At 47.6% G+C, this 21,990-nt stretch overlaps 1 protein-coding gene across 2 annotated transcripts; it reads left to right on the top strand.

The window, feature by feature from the left end:
* The first annotated feature begins 535 nt into the window (after window positions 1-535).
* Window positions 536-13,460, top strand: LPAR4 (lysophosphatidic acid receptor 4). Of its 2 annotated transcripts, none has more exons than XM_036402205.1 (2): window positions 536-822; window positions 10,734-13,460. In XM_036402205.1, exon 2 carries the CDS (start codon window positions 10,887-10,889, stop codon window positions 11,931-11,933), a length of 1,047 nt encoding a protein of 348 aa, XP_036258098.1. In that variant the 5' UTR covers window positions 536-822; window positions 10,734-10,886; the 3' UTR covers window positions 11,934-13,460. The 2 variants fall into 2 exon arrangements, with proteins under 2 accessions (XP_036258098.1, XP_036258099.1); XM_036402206.2 differs by lacking the exon at window positions 536-822 and adding an exon at window positions 1,506-1,793.
* The last annotated feature ends 8,530 nt before the right edge of the window (window positions 13,461-21,990 follow it).

Below are 21,990 nucleotides of genomic sequence, written 5' to 3' on the forward strand. Positions count from 1 at the left end.
CCTTCTTTCCCTAAAAAAAGCTTTCGAATGCGGCAGGTGTTGGTCAATGGGCTCCCACTGAGAGGTCTCATCCTCGCATGAGAATGGGTGTGAAAAGCAGCCCCATCTCCCCAGGGATCAGCATTTCCATGCAGCCGCCTGAAAATGCCCACAAGCCACGAAAATGGGTTTCTGTGCAAATTTACTGGTGATGCTGGCTGGGTTTTCCATCCTGAGCCCTCTGCCAGCCCCACACTCAGGGACAGCGATGCCTTTGGCCACGCCGCCACCATTCCCCCACATTTTCTGCCTCTATTTTTACCGAACAAATAAAATGGACCTTTGCCCATCGGGAGCAGGAAACATCTGCACCGCCGCCGCTCTCACTCCGAATCCACGCTCCTGTTTTTGTGCCTCGTTGCGCCGGGGGCTCGCAGAGGCTGGGGCTGAGCAGCCCGGAGCTGCTGGGCTGTTACATGAGATATTCAGGAAGTTATTTGCATGCAGGGATAAAAGCCCGTGCCAGCAGCCGGGCGCGCTGCAGAGGCGACTCAGCCACGGTGGCCACCGGCCCAAGGAATTACATCCCTCGCAGCTTCACAATGAGTTGTTTACTGGCCTTGGCTGCCTGTGGGGAGAGCCAAGGAGAGCGGAGGAAGAGGAGAGACAAACACAATGCGAGCGAGACGCGTTAGGGGGGAGGCTGGGCTTTAGCAGCAGCCCCGGCGTTTCAGCCCGATGGAAGCAGAGAGGGCTGAAAAGGGAATAAAATGAACCATCCGCCGCCTTGCTGCTGCTGCTGCCACAAGAGCCTCGTCCCTACCTGAAGGGCTGATATCGAAGGTAAGAGGGGGGAAAAAGAAGCAGTTTTTAGGCAGAGGGCAGATTCACCGCGGGGCAGCTCCCAGGCAGACGCAGCCACGCTTCTCTGAGTAATTGTAATTATGGCCCGGAGAAGGAAAGCTGACCGGCTTTCCAGCAGGAATCCAGCGATTCCGGCAAGAGCTCAGACTGTTCCAGTCAGCTCCTCTGAGAAGATTTAAAACAAAACAACAACCCCCAGCCTAACAAACAGCGCCTTTCTAAATCTGCCCAGGGAAATATTTGCTATTTTATTTCACGGCCAACTTTGCTCTACAGCTTCCTAATCTTACCCAGTGTTCTCCTGATTCGCAGCTCCCCCCTCTGCTCCTCACTTTTTCTTTTTCTTTTTTTTTTTTTTTTAATTTTTTAATTGGAAGGCAAAACAATTACGACCGCGGGAAGGAAAATCCGAGCTTTGAGGAGCTTTTCCCTGCTCGTTCCCATCGGGCACGCTCTCCCAGGCTGGGTCCCCCGGCTAATTGCTCAGGAAATCCGCGCTGCTCATTGTCGGGCTGTCCTTAAGCTGCTAATTCCGAGCTGGGAGAGGCTCTGGACGGGAATCCATGGATAGAGCCCCGCGAGAGGGACCCAGCGGAGACCCGGGGCGGGGCGGGCTGCGGCGCTAATAACACACCCCTGCCCAATGGAAAGCGTTTCCTATGGAGACCCCCAGGAGTTCCCCCTGCCCACAGCCCCTGCCCAGACATTGGGCCCATTCTTGCGTCCCGTTTTCCCAAGACGCGATGGCAGCAGCGCTCGGCAGCCCCGATCCCGCTCGGAACAAAGGCCGGGCAGCTGCCGCCCAGCGCGGAGTTTGAGGATGAGCGGCTGAACTTGGACAAAGTGGGATTCCCGCGTGGGAATTACGCGGTTCGTGTCCCGGGGACACAAAGGACTGTCAGGGAGGGATCCCCTGGAAACCCCGAGCCGTGGGAATGGTGGCGGTCCCGGTAAGTTCCCCCCTTCCCGAGGCAGGAAAAGCGGCCGGATTTCATGGCAGCTCCGGGCGGGGGTTCTGGAGGCTGGGATGGATGTGGGGGATGAATCCCGCCGGGTTTCACTGGAGATCCGCGGTGTTTTCCCCTTCCTCCTGCTCCAGCCCTGCCGTGGCTGGGGCTGCTTAAAGGCAGAAAGATGAGCTCCAAGTTTTGGGAAAGCAATTCCTGTTCGGGCTGCTCCTCCAGATTGCATGGAAATGGTTCTGACTCCCAGCGCAATTCTCCATTGCCATCGAGATTCTCGTTGTGGCACTGCAGGTGACAAGTTTAGGAGTTTTCTGACCTGTTGTTTGTTGTGTGTTTGTGAAAAGGATCCCTTGGTTACAGCTTCCTTTTGTACTTGAAGTCGGTGTCATAAAGACACTTTAGGTTTATATTGGGTTGGATAGAAGTGTGGCATTCACCTTCGTTTAATGGAGGGCTGGTTCTCACAAACTATACAAAAAATTGGGAATTAAGTTATAAATATTATACTGAAAACTTTAAAAATTTTATTTATCGCTTTGGCTTCCATTCATGGCTAAAATCTATTCCTTTAAAGCTGCAAAATTCAATGAGAAAAATTCAAAGACAGCTCTAGAAAACCCGGGTGTCTGAAGTAAAATTAACAATGAACAACATCATTTAAAGATTTGGCTGTTTGGAGGAGAGAGGATTTAACACAGTATAAGCACATGGCAGAAAAATTTGCAGGAAAAGTTTGGAGGTTTTAATGACATTCCCAAATCATTGTTTGAGAGGAGACAATTGTGTGTGGTTTTTGTATTGCTGCCCTATAGGAACAGAACAGTCAAATCCAGAGGATGGGAAGTGCAAAGTTCACAGCTCGGTGATAAGGACATTCCCCCCTTGTAGTACTTTTCCATCTTCTTGCCCTTAGGAGCATTCCCTAAAAACAAAACAGGCAGGAAACCCTGGTACTTTGGGGGGTTCAAAGCCTCTGCATTTTAGAAGAAAGTCCTGAAACACAGAGGAGGCAGGAAGGGGGTGGGAGAGGAGACTGAACAAACATTTCACTGGAATCCTTTGAGGCTAAAAATGAGAATCCTCCTCAACTGATAAAAATCGATGTCTTCCAAATTCCAGGGTCAAGAGCTCAGCTCCATGTAGACAAACACAATAAATGCCCCAGTTCTGCCCTCACCTTCATTTAGAGCATTGCAACGAGGCCCAAAACTGCAAAGCTGCACCTGGGGTTGCTGAGGAGGAGGGATGGAAACACTCCCTGGGCAGGGAGAGGATGCTCTCCCAGCTGGAAGATGGACCAGTCTTCCAGCAGTGACCTCATGGCTGGAGCACAGGAGCAGGAATTAAAGCAGTTTTATCCAGAGCTTGGGCCAGATCCTGGGCACAGGGTGCACTGTTGGAGGGGACATTTGGGATTCTGTCACTGTGGCACTCGGAGCCATCTGGGTGGATGATCCATCCGTGCCACTGTCCCTCGCCCTGTTACGGCATACTTGGGATTTTGATATTTCCAGATGTCTGGGTGTTACTGGTCAGGGCCTGTGTGGCTGGAGTGGTGCTCCAGGATCCCAAAGGAGCCTGCAGGGCAGGGTGGGAATGGCTCCTGGAGCACTCAGCCACCCTCAGCAGGTCTTTCCAGGTCAAGCGTGCGTGCAGAGCCTCACTCTGCTCCTCCACACGTTGCTCCTCCTCCCTAAATAAGGATCCGATTTAGTCCCGGGGAAGGGGAGCCACCACTTTCCACAGAAGGGAAATTCTCTCCCTGAAAAGAGGAGCTCTTTATTCCCAGAGCAGACAGTGGCTCTGCAAGGCTTCCTCCTGCACCAGCTCCCAGTTCAGCCCCATAAAAGGGGTAAAGATCCACCCTGCTCCAGAGCCAGACCAGCCTGAGCTGACCCTGGCTGCAGGAAAATTTGCTGGATTATTTGTGATGTGTTTGGTTGGTAGGAAGAGGAAGATCTCTTTATCTTGGCAAGTGAAATTAAGGGACATTCATCAGCCCCTGAGCCCTGAGACAAAGGTGTGTTCTGGCAGCAGAGCAGATCCTTTCTCTGGGCAAAACATGAGCTCATCAGGCTGTGAGACCCTGCGATGCTGTAAATACACAGCCACAACAGACCTCTTCTTTTCCTCTCATAATATTCTCATTTTCCTTTCTTGAACCTGCAGACAACTCATTCTCTTCCTCCCCAGCATGTTTTACAGATGGATATAACCCTATTTAGCAGGAAAAGCAGCGTCCAGCCCTTGCACAATGCCAAAATGTCATTGCCTTGCCCTCATCTTATAATTAGAAATCTGATTTCTAAGAAGCTTCACTGCAGAAGCTTTGCTGGCTAGCTGAGATTGGATATTTCTGCATTGTGGAATAATTTCTTAGTTATTTTACCATTTTACAGAAAAATCCAGGTTGGACAAGGCTTGGAGGTAGAAGGTGTCTCTGCCCATGGCAGGCATTGAACAGGATGGGCTTTAAGCTCCCTTCCAACCCGAACCATCCTGGGATTCTACAATCCTCAAAAATTTCCCCTTTTCCCCACAGGATAAAGCCATTAAAGAGAAAAAAGCCCTGTTAGATCAAGCCCCTGCAGTAAATAAATGCAGGGCACAGGTCCCTCAAGGTCCCAAGCACAGTTTTTGTCCAGCCCCATGGATGGACTGGCCCAGCACTCAAAGGAATCCAGACAGCCCCTCCAGCCAGGCCATCCTGCCAAGGTGAAATTGGTGTTTGTGCTGCTGTGCTGGAACCTTCTTGGTGCAAGGCAAGGCAAGAAAATCCATAATTTCTGATAATGGAAGTTCAGCTTTCCCATTTCAGCAAAGGGAGTGCAGAGGATCCAGCCCAACTGGATGAGGAGATGAGGATGGGGTGGCAGGAGGGCTCTACGTGGCTCAAGAGGAGCTGAGGAAAGGCAACAAGGAGCCAAAAAGCCAAGGAATGGCCGAGGAACCACTGGAAATTGTGTCAGGGGAAGCAAAGAAAGGCAGCTTGTTGGGCAGGCTGCTGACTGGGAACCTTTTGGAGCTGTGAGCAAATAAACCCAGGCCTGTTGTTGGAGTCCCCAGTGGCTCAGGGAAACAGGAGTCTCTTATTTTTTTATGTTTTTTTTTTTTTTTTTCTTAGCCACACTTTGTAATAAACCAGAGCGACATCAAGGACACGGCAACCTCTACCACAAACATTATTCCTGGGTGAAAACAACCTGGTCAGACAGGGTAACTTTGCTTTTCAGCACTTCATCAGCTTTTCTTTGCATCTAAATCTTCTCTATTGAATCCAGCACTGCCATTATCCAGCAATCCCTGGGGCTCCAAACAAGCAGCATTCCCTCACTCCTCCAGCACCAAAGGCCGGGCAAAAAGCCGCTCTTACAAGTGTTAAATAATGCAAACTTCGCCGAGAAGTTTGGGGTGAATCCCATCGTTTCCTGGCGGCGGCCCAGCCCCTCTGGAGGCTGCTGGGGATGGGGAGAGGCAGAGCACGCCAAGGGTTAAAGGGTGATGTAAATGCAGAGAGACATTCCCAGTGCAAACAAAAGGAGAGTCATGCCCTGAGGATCAGTGGCTGAATATGGGCTAAGGCAGTTCGCGAATCTCTTCTGAAGGAAACATTTTAATTAGCTCAATCCAAAACAGATACAGCCCAGAGAAGGCACCACGAGCAGGAAATGCTTTGTAAGTCTCAGAGGACAGTGAGGAGACAACGGCGGGGCTCAGCAATTAAAAACAAAAAAAAAACAAAAAAAAAAAAAGGAAGAAAAAAGGAGAGCGCCTTTAGGGTTCGGGCTGAGAGGCTCAGGTTTCGTTAGGGTTCGGGCTGAGAGGCTCAGGTTTCGTTCCCTGCTCCATCCTGGAGAAGAATTGAATCGGGGTCCTGCTGCATTGGTGCACAGCAGAAAGGAGATGCTGAGCTTGGAGGGGGTGTGAAGGTCCCCAGGAGCCAAGGCCAGCCCAGACCAGGGGACAGCAGCGGCTCCCACCCCATCCCTGCCCTCACTCCCGGCCCAGTGAGAGGCGATGCCTCCCCAAGCCCCCCATGTTTCGGGTTTTTCTCTGAAAAAGCATCTGCTGAAACCTGGCTGCAGCGAGCCCCTCCCAGCGCCAGCTTCCCACAGGTACAGGAGGCGATGTCGCACCCGCACCAAGGGCTGGGGACTGCCAGGTCCGGGGACACTGAGCACAATAAGTGTCAAAGCCATGAATAAGAGCCTTCCTGCCCTGGTTTTTAGGCTGATCACCCGCAAACGTCCCCATTCCCCGGCATACCGGCCGGGCATTCACTCCGATAAACCGGGCAAGAATGGCCCTTTGAAGCTCCACAAACCTCCGTGGACTTCAAAGTCCCACTTGTGTCTGCTCTTTCCCCACTGTTCTCCAATACATCACTTAGGATTAGGAAATGAAAGAGATTAAAGCGTTTCTCCTTCCCAGCGCTCGGGATCGTCAATGGAGCTTTGTTTACAGGCAGCTGCTCCGCTTCCCACCCTCTAATCCCGGCCTTCCCCTGCTCCCGCCACACCGGGGAAGAGAACTGGGAATCTGCCAGGATGGAGCGCTCACAGACACTCAGCGAGCTGAGCCCAACCCCAAAACTGGTGTCCCAAGCTATTTCCCATCCCTACACCTTCCTCTGGAGGAACCAGATCCAGCATCACCTGCTCCAGCCGGTCCAGCTTTCCATAAACCCACACTGCTGGGAAAACAGGGGCAGCACCGCTGTGCAGCACCAGCTCCTGCCCCGGCAGCCTCCAACAGGGAAAAATCAGCCACCAGATTGCCCCAGACTGGAGGTTTGTCCTTAAAGCTGCTGCCAGTTCACATTCTCAGAGCTCTCCCTGAACAAAACCAGCTTTTACTGACAAAAGAAAATAGAAGTGAGTGGAAATTCCATTGCAGGAACTGAGATGTTCAGTTTTTCAGATAGAAGAAGGTTTTGGGTTTTTGAAAATATATAATAGTTTTGATTTTATCTATTCGAAAATTGCAGTTTAATCTTATCTATAGTCACCAGTCTTAAAGAACCCTACAGACTTACACAGAATTATCATCTCTGCAAAAATCTGCCCAAACCCCAAACATCTCCCCACAAAAAGCCCCCTTATTTGTACCTTCTGCCTAATTAAAGTGGAGCAAAGGAAGGAAATAAACTCCAAGAAGCTGCAGAACTGAGTTTGTTGTAAAGCTGTAACCCTGGGCTCCATGGTGGGAGTAAGTTACACATCCCACAGGCCTTGTAGCAATGGGGTGAGGAGCAGGGACATGCAAACCCTGGAGTGAATGGAATTCTTGTCAGGAGAAGGCAGAAATAAAGCTCTTGCTGTGCCCCAGGAAAATCCCTATTTATTTCCATGCCAGGAGCTGAGACCCTATCAAAGCACAAGGAGTGGTGCCATAACCTGGGAGAAAACCCACAGAAACCTCCCCAAACCCCACTGTCCTGCAGGTTTTGGCTTCTCTACCTATAAACCTTTGTTTCTCAAGATTTAAGAGATAACCTGAGTACACACCATGATAATCCAGCAAAGATCCTTCAGCTCTGGGAGCTTTTCCCATCAGGGCTGCGCCAGACCTCCCAAAGCCAGAGCTCAAATGAACACTCAGGGTGTCCTTCACATCCAGACTGATAAAGTTCCACTCATCTGACATCTCACATGACTAAAAGAAAATGTGATGATGCCAAAAATGCCAGCCCCAAACTTCATGCTGGTGTTTTCCTGACCTCAGCTTGCTGCACATGTGGAGAACGGGATCAGTGTGGAGCAGGAACAATGGGACAATGGAATGACAGGGCTGGTTTTAAATTTGTTTTTTCCCTGCAGTAATTCCTGTTCTAACAAACAGCTCCTCTGGATGGAGCTGCAGTCTGGCAGTTTGGAGGTGTCTTGGGGTGCTGGGAGGAGGAAATACAGGAATTGTAAACAGGATACTCAGGCACCATAGGAAGTAACACCAAGTTTTCCTCTCTTTTCAGTCCATGGAGAATGGGATATTTCTACTATAAAAGAGCTAAACCTGGAGCTTCTCTGCTGAACCTCACTCTGAATTACAGGGTTTTGTGAGGGATGGCTGCTGGAGGTTTGCTGGTACCATCCCTGCTAGGAGAGAGAATATTCTGGATTTTATCACACTAAAGAGTGGGTTTATTCCATTACATTCATTCCCTCCTGGACTGGCCCCCATTTGAAATATAGGATTTAAAGCTTTGCCCTGCCTGAAATATAAAAAATCCTACTTTGTCATCCTGTATTTACTCAGTTTTTTAAAAATATATTGCTTTTTTCCCAGCAAGGCAACAGCAGTGGTGACCGTGGTGTCCATGAAGAGCATCCCACTGCTTTAATCCATAGTGGAAAGGAAGGAAAGAGAATTTTACACTGGGAAAACTCAATCCGTGGACTCATCCTACAGAATTTAAAGCACATGGCTGGGTTTCAAAGCCACTTGTCAGCTTGTTTAAACACCTCAGGGTTCCATAGGTAAACAAGGCAGGCTGTATTTTAAAGCCCATAAGTTAACTAGACAATTGCTGGCAGGCAATTCCCAGAGATTAGACACTGGAAAAAAAAGGGATGTGACCTTCGGGCTGTCTGGAGCAGAGCAGGGAGAAAAGAGTCAGGTGATGGAGCATCATTTTTCTTGTGTGAGGAGTATCTGGGTCAGGCTGCTGGTAGCACTTGGTCTGCAGCAAAGGTGAGAGTTCCAAAGGCACCTTTGAAACCTGGGTCTTGAGGACCTGCCCAAATCCAGGTTGGAAAGTGGGGTTTCCACTGGGCTCCCAGGCTGTGTGAGGTTCCCAAGGACACCCAATCCCTCTGAGGGGACCCTGGACCAGGAGAGTGTGGAACACCTGGGGTTCACACACCCAGGGAGCATAAACACAAACTGCTGATGGAGATAACAGGAATGTCTGCACTGGGAGGGAGCTCCAAGAAAAGGATTTAATGCTTTAGGCTGAAGGTTAAGCCAAGGCTCAGCTATTCCTGTTGGATCTCATGTGAGCTTTCCAATCCAACTTAGCTTGTGTTTAAAGGCATTTGAACTTTCAGGGAAGACCTTTCCTTTTTTCCTTTTACCACAGATCCAAAGAAAGTGAGTTCAATTTCACATTTGAGATTCTACTCCTGTCCTTCCCATAAATTTAAATATTTTATATCAGTTTTTTACCTTGTTTTCCAGTAAGTTCATTTAACCATGAATTTAGTAGGAAAAACATTTCCACAGGAGAGACCTCCAGGTTCCAATTCATCTTTTTGGATGTCCAAAGGATGAAGTCATTTGGGAAGGCAGATCTGGGCATCCTTCTTTCTTGCTACTTTGCCAGGTGCAAAGGTGAGGTGCTGCCTGCTCCCAGGGTCCCAGCACCAGATTTTGGGAAGCCTGTGGTTCTCCAGGCATTCCCAGGTGAGGAACTTGCCCTTTCCCCCCAGCAAAGCTGTGGCTGTCCCAGCTTTCCCAACACTTGCCATTTTACCAGCAAGGCTGACAGCTCGCATGCAAGAACTCCCAGGAGGAAAACGTATGGAAAACATCTGATTTTGATCATTGTCATCCCAAATTGTCTCCAAACCATGATTTGTTTTCCATTTTATTTGTTTATATGTTGCCATTGCAACCTTTAACAGAACTCACTGACAGGTTTGGAGCTGAAACTCCTCTGTCAGGGGTTCACTCTGGAAAGGATCCCACTCTTCGCAAGGGTTTCGCCTCCAAATTACTCCCGGTTGTAGCTCCTAAATTTCTTAGATTACAAGGAGATTCCAAACTAGTTCTTATTTAGTTGGCTGGAGTTTGTAAGGAAAAGGTCTTTCCCTTCGTGACCCAGCTTTGCTCCACATTTCCAAGAAGTGTTGAGCTCATGATCCAACTCACAAACCCTCCTTGCTCCAGAATGACTTTTCTTGAGGAGGCTTTCCAAGGGATTATTCTCACGGGCATTAAAAATACTTAAAATAGCTAGGAGAGATGATCCAGGGAGTTCAGGAAGCACCTATGTCCAAGTAAAAACATGCTCACTTTATGTGTCTCCTAAGCTTGTTGAGTTGGGACAAAGTCTTACAAGAATGTAGTCCTTGAGATTTCCCAAATTTCACATTCCAAACCTCGACAAAGAGTAGGAATGAAAAGCAGCTGTTGGTACAGCTTAGAGAAATCTTTCTTGGGAAAGTTTTACACTTGCAAAAAAATTCCTTTTAGAAGTAATACCATATTTGCAGACATTTTTAAGCAAGAAAAAAAGGGGAAACATGGATTTAGGAAGTGTTTTTGGTAAATATTTCTGAGCTACAACAGTTTTCCACTTTGGAAAACATGCGTAAGGATGCTCCTATTTTCAATTAGAAAAAAAGGCCAAGCAGCTCTTCTTTATCATAGATTTTGGTGGGATTTTTTAATACTTTTGCATCAAAAAAGGTTGAAAATCCATAGAACTCACCTTTGTGCACAGTTTAAATCAAACACTACAACTTTCAGTTTTTTTCCTCCTGTTACAGGTTTAGGGCAAAATATCAGATGTTTTATTCTGTTCAATTTCTTTCCAAACATACTGGGCCAATTCCATCTCAAATTTTAAAGAAAAACCTTTCCAAGGGGAATGTTGAAATTATCATAGAACAGTTTGGGTTGGAAAGGACCCTAAAGCCCCTCTTGTTCCAACCCCTGCCATGGACAGGGACACCTTCCATAGACCTGGTTGCTCAGAACAATCACTCTCCTTCAAACAGGAGGATGAGGGAGGTATGAAAGAAAAGGAAAGGCCAAATTCAGTAAATTCCATCTCCAACTGAAAAACCCCAATAATAGTGGAATTTATAATGACTTCTTTGAAAACTAATTCCTGTTGTTGTTTGCACATCCATTAACTTGGGAATTTCTCTTGCACAGCCACTTTGGCTCAAGACTGATGGCAGTTCTCTCTCTCTCCTTTAGGATGAAAGGATCCATGAGGGAGATGCAGTAGGAAGGAGTCCAGCCACCTCCCTGGAATGTGTTCCTTCGGGAAGGGACGAGCTCCCTGCCTTATTTTATGGATGTCACTGAAGTAGACTTTGAAGGCCTTTGGAAGCCCATCCCAGACTTGGCATGGGAAACCACAGCAACAACCATACCTGCCTGACAGATGATTCCTTCAAGTACAACCTGTACGGAGCCGTGTACAGTGTGGTCTTCATCCTTGGCTTGATCACAAACTGCGCCTCCCTCTTTGTCTTCCTCTTCCGGATGAAGATGCGGAGCGAGACGGCCATTTTCATGACCAACCTGGCGGTTTCAGACTTGCTTTTTGTCTTCACTTTGCCCTTTAAGATTTTCTACAACTTCAACAGGCACTGGCCCTTCGGGGACAGCCTGTGCAAGATCTCGGGCACAGCGTTCCTCACCAACATCTACGGGAGCATGCTGTTCCTGACCTGCATCAGCGTGGATCGCTTCCTGGCCATTGTGTATCCCTTCCGCTCCCGCACCATCCGCACCCGGAGGAATTCCGCCATCGTCTGCGCCGGCGTTTGGATCCTGGTGCTCAGCGGCGGAATTTCGGCCTCGCTCTTCTCCACCACCAACGTGTCCAACACCAGCACCACCTGTTTCGAAGGGTTCTCCAAAAGGATCTGGAAAACCTACCTGTCCAAGATCACCATATTTATTGAGGTGGTGGGATTCATCATCCCTCTGCTGCTAAACCTCACGTGCTCCTCGCTGGTTCTCCGGACTTTACGGAAGCCGGCCACCCTGTCCCAGATTGGGACGAACAAGGAGAAGGTGCTGAAGATGATCATCGTGCACGTGGCCATTTTCGTTGTGTGCTTCGTCCCCTACAACTCCATCCTGTTCCTGTACGCGCTCGTGCGCTCCCAGGCCATCGCCAACTGCTCCCTGGAGAGGTTTGCCAGGACCATGTATCCCATCACGTTGTGCATTGCCACCCTCAACTGCTGCTTCGACCCCTTCATCTACTACTTCACTTCCGAGTCCTTCCAGAAGTCCTTCAACATTAAAACCCAGATCAAAATGGATTCTCTCTTCAAGACAGAGATGCCGCTCACAAAGACGGCGCTGCCGGCGCCGCAGGATGAGATCAGTGACCAGGCCATCACCAACGGAGGAGATCCCACATCTGAATCCCATTTCTAGGGAGATGTTTACACAGGGAGTTACCCCCCATTAACTCCTGATTAACACCACGTGGCAAAGAGCAGCTCCAGAAAACGGGGGCTCACACGTGGGGTTAATGAAGAAAAGCTGCTGGGGGACGACAGATCCTCGCACTGGGATGGTCCCATCATGTTCCACAGGTGAACACAAAGTGTGAAAATCCCAATGGATCTCCCTTTGGAGATTATGGATAGGCTACAACACATGCATCAACTCGGGAGGGAAGAGAACAGCTTCTTTAACCAGAAGATGCCAACATTTGGCATTTTTCCCCCTCAGCAGTTGGCATGGGACCAGTTGGGAAATAGAAAATTTCATTTTTTTAGAGATTCCTGCCAATATTTCTGCCTTCTGCAGGTGCATCCTCATTCTCATATGTTAACTCAGTAACTTCCCACAATATGTATGTTTGCTTACAAAGGCATAATAAAAGCTTGTGGCTTTTCCTGACTCCACTGCCAGAGTGCAGAGCCTGGTTTTCCTAGAGACTGGAATTTATAGAGAGGTTTGAAATGTAAATAATTGTTTAGCAATTAGGCAAAAAGAGTTGCTTGGTGACAGAAAAGATAATAAGAAAAAAAAGATAATTATTACTACAGTTTTGAAAGATGAAGTTTCATTTTTATCAGATTAAGCTGTCATTTAATTTATTTGATTATTTTTAATGCCACCTCTGGGAAGGAGTAAAGAGCTCATTAATGATCTGTTGCACCTGGGCTTTTATATCCCAGGGGATTTTATGACTATTTCTGGGAAGGGCTGGACTGGAAAGCCAGCTGTAGAAGGGCCTGAAACCTCAGAGTTCTTCCAAGGGCAAAGCTCCCATACAGAAGCTGAGGCAGCTGAAGGCCCAGGAGTGCTGATCCCACTGAAATATGGACAAGTGGTGTCACAGCACCCAATTAAGGGAGGATCTGTGATTGTTTAATGGGTATTTAGGGCCTCAAGGTAACTCAAAACCCAATTTGCTGCACTCTTTTCTTAGCTGGTTACAGCAATATTGTCTTGTTTTCCAATTAATTTATTACCTTTCTTTTTATAGATTACAGAAATATATGGAAAATTAATTATTTGTATGTGTTGCATTTTACCACCTGGTTCCTTTCTCCAGCTCTTGGCTCGTGTTTGAAGCTCTACAGCCCTTCCCAGGCTGGTTCATTCTTAAGTGTAAGAAACAGAAATGAGGAGAACAATTTCATTTGAAAAAATATAAAGTTACAACTTGTTAGCTCAGCAATCTACATTACCATGGCAAAGCTACTTCTAGGGAATTACTGCCAAAAAAAGAGACAAATTATTAATTGAGCAGATGTTTTCCACTCAACTCTATTTTAAGTCTCTCTGATGAAGCCTCATGAGATACAAGAGCAACACCTCAAATGTGATCATTTAAAGCAACAGAGGTTCAAGTGTGAGAAGAATTCAGCTGTAAAATGTTAATGCTTCCAAGGGAATATTTATTTAGCACTGCATTCACTTTGAATAAAGAAGTCAGTGGCTAACCAAGGTTGAGAGACCCCAAAAATGATTCTATTTCAGCCCTAAAATGTCAGTTATTGGAAAAAAGTATATGATCAACTCATTATACACAGAGAGCATGAGAGCAGCCAAAAATATTCTATTTCAGCTCTGAGTTACAGCAATATTTACTGGAAACTTGCACACAGGACTGGCCTGGGAGGCTTTTCTGGAGATTAAACCCACAGACAACTGCACTTTGCAGCAGAAGAATGTGAAAACAGGGAGAGATCATTGAAAAAAGTTGGTGGAATGAGGTCAGTGTGGCAGGACAAGGGATAGGCAGTGACAGGGAATTTGTCAGCCACTGGGAAAGGTTTATCTCCAGCCCAAGGGATGAGCTGGGCTTTAGGAAGCAGCAATATTTGCCATTTAACCAGTGCCTTGTCACTTTTCCTGCGTGTGCCCCTTTCCCACTGCACCCAAACTCTTAACAGGGAATTTTAAAATCCATATTTCCTTTGGCTGATCAGCCCATCTCAACCCTTGCCATGAAATCTGTGCATTTCAGAGAAGTTGTTCCCTTCAGATCAAAAGGCAAAGAGAGGGCAGAGTTCTCCCTAAGGAGCAAATCCTTCATCCCATGGCAGACAGGAGGGCTGGGGAACCATCAGCAGCTCTGACACATCCCAAACTTGATGTGAGAAATGGAGCACCCCATCCCAAACCCTGCCAGGAATTGGCAGGAACTTAATGAGACACAAGCTGCATTTTTAGGGATGAGAGAGGGAAGGAAAAAGAGCAAGGATAATTCATTAACAAACTTCATTTCTAGAGGTGGGAGAGAGAAGGGACAAGAGTGGGAAGGATTCACTAAAAAACTGAGTGGTGCATTTAGAACCACAGAATGTCCTGAGCTGGAAGTGACCCACAACGATCATGGAAGTCCAGCTCCAGGCCCTGCACAGGACAGCCCCAAGAATCCCACCCTGTGCCTAAAAACTTCTTCCTACTTGCAAGAAAAATATTTGGAACATAAGAAAATGCTCTTCTCTGAGGCAAAGCCCTGCTTAATTCAGATTTACAGAAATGAGAAACCTGTTTACACTTAGCTTGTTCTCAGTAGGCAACATCCAACTGCCAGCTTGGAAATCTTATTTTAAAGCTGCTGCTTTACTCTTGTAAAGCAAGAAGAGATTCCAGAGGTTGTGGGGTTTGGGAGCTTTGTGGGACAGGGCTGTTCTCATGTCTGGTGGCTGCAGAACCTCTCATTTCCAGAGTCCTGAGACACCTTCTGCTCTGGGTGTGCTCCACAGACCTTCCTCTGGTAAAATCCAAGGGAAGAAAGAAAAATCCAGGCTAGAAACCACTGTCTGGGCTTCTGAAGGAAATGGTAAAAGAGAGGAGGGAAAGAACTGCCTGGGACTGGACAAGCTCCAGGCCCCACATCCATGGCCTGCCTGTAATCCCAGCATAATGGGTGTCTTTTTGGGAACCAAACCAGTGCCAATGCTTACAAATTTCTGTTTGCAGTTTTATGGGGCAAGAGCTGTGGTGGATATTCTCACATAAAATGTAATCCTATCATCCTGTGCCAAAATGCCAACTGAAAAGATCCATTATTTTGTAATTTAAGACCTCATAAATTATATGGAGATCACATGATGACTGACACTCACATCTGCTGGGACAGGTCTTGACTAATCTGGTTTTTTCTAGGTCAGGTACACTGAGTACACACGCCATGGTTTGTGGATAAATAACCAATTATGCATTCAGAGAGGGGAAAAGTCATTTTTCAGATGTCAGCAAAGCCAAGCTGGGAGGAGAGGGTGGCAGAAAAGTGGATTCCCAGTTTTCTGGCTGACGGGCAGCTGAATGTTCCTCCCTGTCAAAGGGCTGCTGCCAGCAAAGACAGCACCACAACTTCAGGTTTAAAAACAAAATCAAATGAATTAAAAGTCACCGCCTTTAGAAACTCAGACAGGACCCAGAGATCCTAAACAAACATTAATCATGGATTTCCTTGCTCCCAGCCAGCTCCCTGTTCCTATTTCCCAGTCCTCCTACAACATTCATTCACCAGCTTTGCAACCCATTGCCCAGCTGGAAAAGCTGCAGCTCCAACAGGCTCCTGGGCCCTCTGCCCAGCCCAAACCCAGCCTGGGGTGCCCACACCCACCTGGTGAAATTCTGTGCCAATCCACAGGGGGAAGCAGGGCTTTGTTCTACAGTCCCAGGGAAGCTCCTCTTGGTGCCACCACAGGCCCTACGATGGGTGAAAGGTGCCAGGTCTTGGGTAAATCTTGTGAAAATCTCCACCAGCTTTGCACAATCAGTGCAAACTACCCAGAGCCACATCTATGAACCACAAGGGCGAAGAGACAGCACAAGTCATGTATAAAAGTCATGGATTAGCTCTTGGATGAGCCAAAGGGAGGGAAAGTTCCTGTGCTGCACATGCCCATCATCCAGCCAGGCTCTGCTCCTATCCCTGCTCCCTGCATGGATCCAGCCTTGAAATCCCTCTAAAACTAACCCTGGGAAGTTTTTTTGGTGGCTCTCCCTGAAGTTCTCTGTGGATGAGGGAGGGAGGCTCCACTCCTGACCCAGCAGAAACACATGGATGGCCCAGAAGGAATTCCCCTGTGCCAGGGGGACACAGCACCTCTGACAGCCTTCTCTAGAGCTGTGGCCCTGCAGAGCTCCCCATGACATTCCCAGTGGGAAGGTTTGCTGTCCACAGGCAGGAAATTGTCCTGTGGTGTGACGTGCTGGCCACAGGCAGCCCTCAGCACCCCAAAGCTTGGCTGTGTCCACAGAGCTCTTGGGGCAGGATTTGGGGCCAGGAACAAAGCAGCCCTCACTTCACTAAGCAGGTTTTGGTGCTCAGCATTAATTGAAGAAAGAGGCAGAGTTGTTCTCCATGGATTAGCAGCCCAAGCTTTGTTTTTGCTGTAATTCCAGGAAAGCTGTCATTTTTATTTCTGAATGCTGCCCGCAGGCTGACCCCAGAGCCCAGGCTGGTCTGAGCTCTGTGTGTGCCCTCTGACACTCCAAGGACCGTAAATCACCCCTAGAATTGTGGAATTAAGGTTGAAAGACCTCCAAGATCATCAAGTCCAACCATCAACCCAGCCCTACCACGTTCACCACAAACCCATGTCCCCAGGTGCCACATCCAGACATTTTCTGAGCACTTCCAGGGATGGACACTCCACCACTTGGCTGTTTCAATGTTTGACAACCCTTTCTGTGAAAGAATTTTTCCTGATATCCAATCTAAACCTCCCCTGGCACAACTTGGGGCCATTCCCTCTCATCCTGCTGTGACATTTGTACACATCTCCTGCATCTCCCTGAAATTCTGTGCCATGGAGATGCCACCTGGAGAAAATCAGGTTTGTGGGAGGTTCAAACAAGTGAGGAAGATGTACCCAAAACATCTTTGCCTCCCACAAGAGTGGTCAAAGCTCCTTTTCTCTGGGTACAGATTCCAGTCATGGGAAAATTCTCCCTTTCCTGTTTGTTCTGTCAGGACCTGGGTGTGTTTAAAGGCTCGTTCTGCCCAATGTGAAATCCATGAATTGTCCAAGGCCAGGCTGGATGGGGCTTGGAGCAACCTGGGATAGTGGGAGGTGTCCCTGCCCATGGTCTTTAGGACCAATTCCAACCCAAACCATTCCATGATTTAAGACAGTGATTTTAAGCCCTATAAAATGTTCACATTTCACAGCAAAACATGGAGCTTTTCCTGTTTTTTTTCCTCTGGAAAGCATCACTTCAAACTAACACTTAGCATCACTTCAAACTAACATTTAACACTGCTGGCTGTCCTTGATTTTAATTCTTAAATTTAATTTCCATGCAAAACACCAGGACCTTCACACCCCTAAACCACTGGGACAAGCAAGGAGTGGGGTGGTTTCTTTTTGGGATCACTTGGCATATGTTTTCCAAGAAAACTGTCCAGTTCCTAAGAAAACCCAGGGCTGGCTTTTCCCTGCCTGAGGGATTTGAGCAATGTAAATATTGTATAGAAGTGACCAACGCCCATGTTTTGCACTGTTTGCTCTTTTCTGTATCTCTGTGGATGTGTGTGGATAATGAAAAAGGAAAGTTTTTTCTGCAAAAACAGAACGTGTGAGTGTTCTCATTTACCCTGACCTACATAAATACACAGTGTTAGCTGGAATAATATTTAAATTTCACTTTCTCTGTAGCCTTCTCAAATCCTGGGTACATCCAGCACACACAGAGATTTTCCTGGAAACCCTCAGCATGGAAACTGGTCCTTCCTTTTTCTTGGTTTGTACAAATCCCCCCATTTCTTCCATCATTAACCCAAATCACCTCTGCAGCCATGGAGTACTTTTTTGGAACTCATTCCCTAGATCACTTCTAAGACCACAACACACAGAAAAAACCAAAGCAGTTGCACTGAACCTGTTTTAATTTATATTTCCCCAAGTTCTGCACAGGATGACACATTGCTAGCAGAATGAAATTAACCTTAAAAATATCTTTTGACCACTGGAATGGCTGTGCTGCTTCCAAAGCTGCCCTTGTGTGTTATCCCAGGAAGTGCCATGGAATAAAAGCCCTCTCAGCACCAGGGAGGGTCGAAATCTTACTCAGGGAGAACCTCATGGATGACACTGAATTAGCAGCTGATCCCCAGGGGAGGATTTTATGTTATTTTATATCCTAAATCAATATTAGCTGCATTAGGAGCTGAGGGAAGTGCTGTGAAAGAGGTGTCTCACATCTCCTGCTGCCAGATGAAGAGTCTTGGGAAATCATTTACAGATTTTACATAGGTCTCACAAAGAAAAAAATTAACCTGTTTGAGTAGTGGCGCTGTGGCATTATTAACATGATAAATTCTGGCTGCTCTGTAACTGCCCATTACACACTGAAAGCCTGGACTAAAGAAAACCCCTCAAGATAAGACCTGGGATAAACCCAGGCCATAACCCAGCAGGGCCAGGCGTTGATTGTGCAGCTCCAGGGAATATTTTGTTATTTATAACATGATCAGCACCACTCAGAGCTCGAGGTCACAGTGGAGCTGAGATTTGCCCACACAACCACGGAGCCATCAGAACCCAAATTTCCAGCACATGGGCAAAAATTCCTCTTAAAACCAGGATTAAGCCTGGCCTGGAACAACCTGACAGGCCCAGGAAGGGATTTGAGACCTTGCCTCATTTTCAGGTTTTGGGCAGGAAAAAGGTTCAGGTTTATTAAAGGACAAATTTCAGTCCTAAGTCCAACAATCACATCCTGGAATACCTGGAGGAGGAATTTTCTCTTTCTGGCTTAGGGTTGCTGTTTTCCCCCTGGCACAGGGACAGCTGGAGGCCACAGACAGGGGCCCAAAGGATCCCACTGAAATTCCTGCACTCACCTCCAGACTTTGCATTGCAAATGATTTCATTTGAAAAGCTCCTTCCCTCAGGGTTACTCAGGAGAATAATTTGGCATTTTCCAGCCCCATTCCCGCTTGTGAGAGATGACATGGATGTTGGAACAATCCTGATCCAAGGGAAAGGAGAATATTGGGGAAATTTGTCATAATTTAGGCATAAAAGCAACTTTTTGGCAGTTCAGATCCCTGTATTTTCCCATCCATTACCTCATCATTCCAAATTGGCAGAGCAGTGAGGGATCACAGGCAGGATTGAGGATGGGGAGACACCTGTAAAACACTGTCCTGCCACAGCCACTCCTTCCCAAATATTTATCCTCCAATTCCCCCTTTAAACACAACTCCTTCATTGATACTTTCTAAATCCAGGGCTCACAGGACAATTGTCTTTCTGTTTTTTGAGGGGGGGAGGACAATGACATTGATTTGGGAGGCTGCCTCATTTTCTCCTCTCCATATTGCCTTGAGCTGTACAACACCTGCTTGGGAGGGCACATTGTCCCCCAGATCTTTGCAAAATAAATTAAAATTCAACAGAATTCTAATTTCCAGCCCCTCCCCCAAAATGAGGGAGTTTTTTAATCCTGGATCTTTTAACCAGGCTCCTGGAACAGCTTTATCCCATCCATCCCTGTGCTGGCACAGAGAAGGTGCCCATGGAGGGAGGACAAGGGGAATTTCTAAGCCAACTTTGCAGCCCCACAGAGCCCCTCTCCAGGACAAACAGCAGGGGGGTGCTGAAGGTGGACTTTTATTTCCACATGAAATCTTAAATACAGCTCCTGAACATCGAAACTGCCTGGCTGACACCACCAGCCCTTCAAAGCCACCTCAACCTTGGAGACTTGTGGTTTAAATCAGAATTAAAGGGTGAGTCCCACATGATTTCACTCCTTACTCCCATGTTTGTTTCATCAGCAGAACCTGTTTGGGTTTGCACTCCAGCTCTCACAACAGCAGAGTCTTTCCACTAATAGAGCACCATGCCCTTGGGAAAGAAACGAAAAAAACTGCTAAAAACATCCTTTAGTTATTGGGAGCCAGCAGCTGAGGAGGGACAGTTATCTCTGGATTTCTGGTAGACATAGCAGGGCAGATTGTGGGCATCAGTCACAAGGCAAAAAGGGAAAAAAATAATCAGGATAACCCCTGTCCAGCAGTGAGAAAAAGTGCCTGAATTCCTGAGAAGTCCTTGACTTGCCACAGCCTTGAGCCAGACTGGGACTGATGTTAAAGCTGCAGAGCACTTTGGGTGTTTAGGGATTTTAAACCACACCTGCATTTGTCTCTTCCCAAAACTTCCCCAGAAATGCTGTAAGGTTTTCCCATCCCTATGGATGACGGCCTGGAATCACATCCTTGCTGCATCCCAGCCTGTGCTGGTCCCACACAGTGCTGGAAGAGCCACAAGGGCAGAAAGGGAAGCAGGAAGGAGTCCAGGATAACTGCAGGAGCATTTCCAGGAGCTAACTCATGGGATTCTAGAAAGAGTAGCTTGTCCTACAAAGGAAGGTGAGGATTTGGGACCATGCTTTATGGCCGTGCTGGGTGAATGGCTGGACTCCATCTCAGGTGTCCTTTCCAACCTAAACAAGTCCATGATTTGGAAGGATGAAGGCTGAGGGAGAGGAGGAAGGCTGTGTGTCAGAATTAGATCATAAATTTCCCCAAATAACTCAGGGACCTGAATCTTCCACAGGGGTCACCTCCCCTTGCCAAGCTGGCCAGGTGCCCAGCAGCTCACACCTGAACCTGATCCTGCCTCAGCACAGCTCCAGGTTTAATAAATCCAGCAGTTCTGGCCAGGGAGCAGGGCTGAGCTCACACAGCCCTGTTGTTTCCATTCAGGGCTTGGCTCACACCTGGCCAGCCTCAAACAGAGCAGCCCCAGCATCTGCAGGAGCCCCCAGCCCCAAAACTTCAGGTGCTTTTCAAACACTGCAAGAGGGGTTTTGATTACAAACAGGACTTTTTTTAATCAGAAAAAGCTGGGAACTTGTTCTGCAAACAAGTTTTATTGTCTTAAACTGGAGGTTTTATCATCAACATCTGAGACTGGGGGAGGGAAAAAAAAAATCCCAAGAGGTTTGCAAAGCCATTCCCCCTCTGCTGTGAGTCACAGGTTTGACCCAGCCTGGTGGGACAGGAGCCATCTGACAACAATGGGAGTCTGGCACTTTGCATCCCGGAGTTCAACCCCTAAAAATAAACCCTGCTAAGCTGCTGAAGCTGCATTTTCCTACCAAATTTCCTGCTGAGCTGATCCAACCATGGTTTGACCACATGGATAGACCTCCTTGGTCATAGGCAGGGAGATTTAATTAGGAAGGGAGAAGCAGGGAATTCCTGTTTGGGTTTTTTTGGTTTTTTTTTTTGGAGGGAGGAGTAGGAGGGAAGAACAAATGAGACAAAAAGAATTATGAGCAATGGACATGTATTCCTGGAATTGGAGTTGCTGCAGAGTAAAGGATGCTGTGAAACATCTCCTTCCTCCTCAGGGGTCTCTTTCTCCTTCCTTCCCTTCATCCAGCACAGTTTAAATAAAGAAACATCTGCAGAAACTCCCCAACAGATGAGCCCTAATCAGGGAAAGATAAATCTGAGTATCTGGGATGTGTTTGGAGGTGTAGGATGCCAAGGGGCTTTGTGGGAATTGGGTGCCAAGTCACTTGAGCTGCAGATTAGAGTTGGCAGGGATCCCATGGAGCCTGGCCCCAGAAAATGTGCTGCAGGACATGGGAATACTCACAGGAAAGGACACACTGAAGCACCACAGCTCAAAAAGGACACCCTGGTACAAGAGGAGTGCTACAATTGGATCTAAATTGCAGAGAGATGGAAAAAATCCTGATTAGGCAGAGAAACCTGTGGTGCATGGTGTGGGCAAGAGCTGGAATTACCCTTGAGCTCAGGATCTCATCTTGCACGTGGGAGCTCTGTGCAATCCTCACATCTCTGTCTGTTTTTAGGGACAATGCAAGGGTTTCCACTCTGACAGGAGTTGTTTGGGAACTGAGAGCTGCTGAAACCCCAATCCCAGCCAAAGGTGCTCCCTGGATGCTCCCAGGCTGGACAGGCCTTGGAGCAGCCTGGGCTGTGGAACAGGGTGGGCTTTAAGGCCCCATTGATCCCCTGGGATCCTATAAG

The sequence above is a fragment of the Molothrus ater genome, chromosome 14 (genome assembly GCF_012460135.2).
Source record: "Molothrus ater isolate BHLD 08-10-18 breed brown headed cowbird chromosome 14, BPBGC_Mater_1.1, whole genome shotgun sequence".
NCBI lineage: Eukaryota > Metazoa > Chordata > Aves > Passeriformes > Icteridae > Molothrus > Molothrus ater.

Excerpts from the sequence above, each read along its gene's own strand:
- LPAR4 (XM_036402205.1), top strand. The coding sequence starts at position 10,887 with ATGGGAAACCACAGCAACAACCATACCTGCCTGACAGATGATTCCTTC.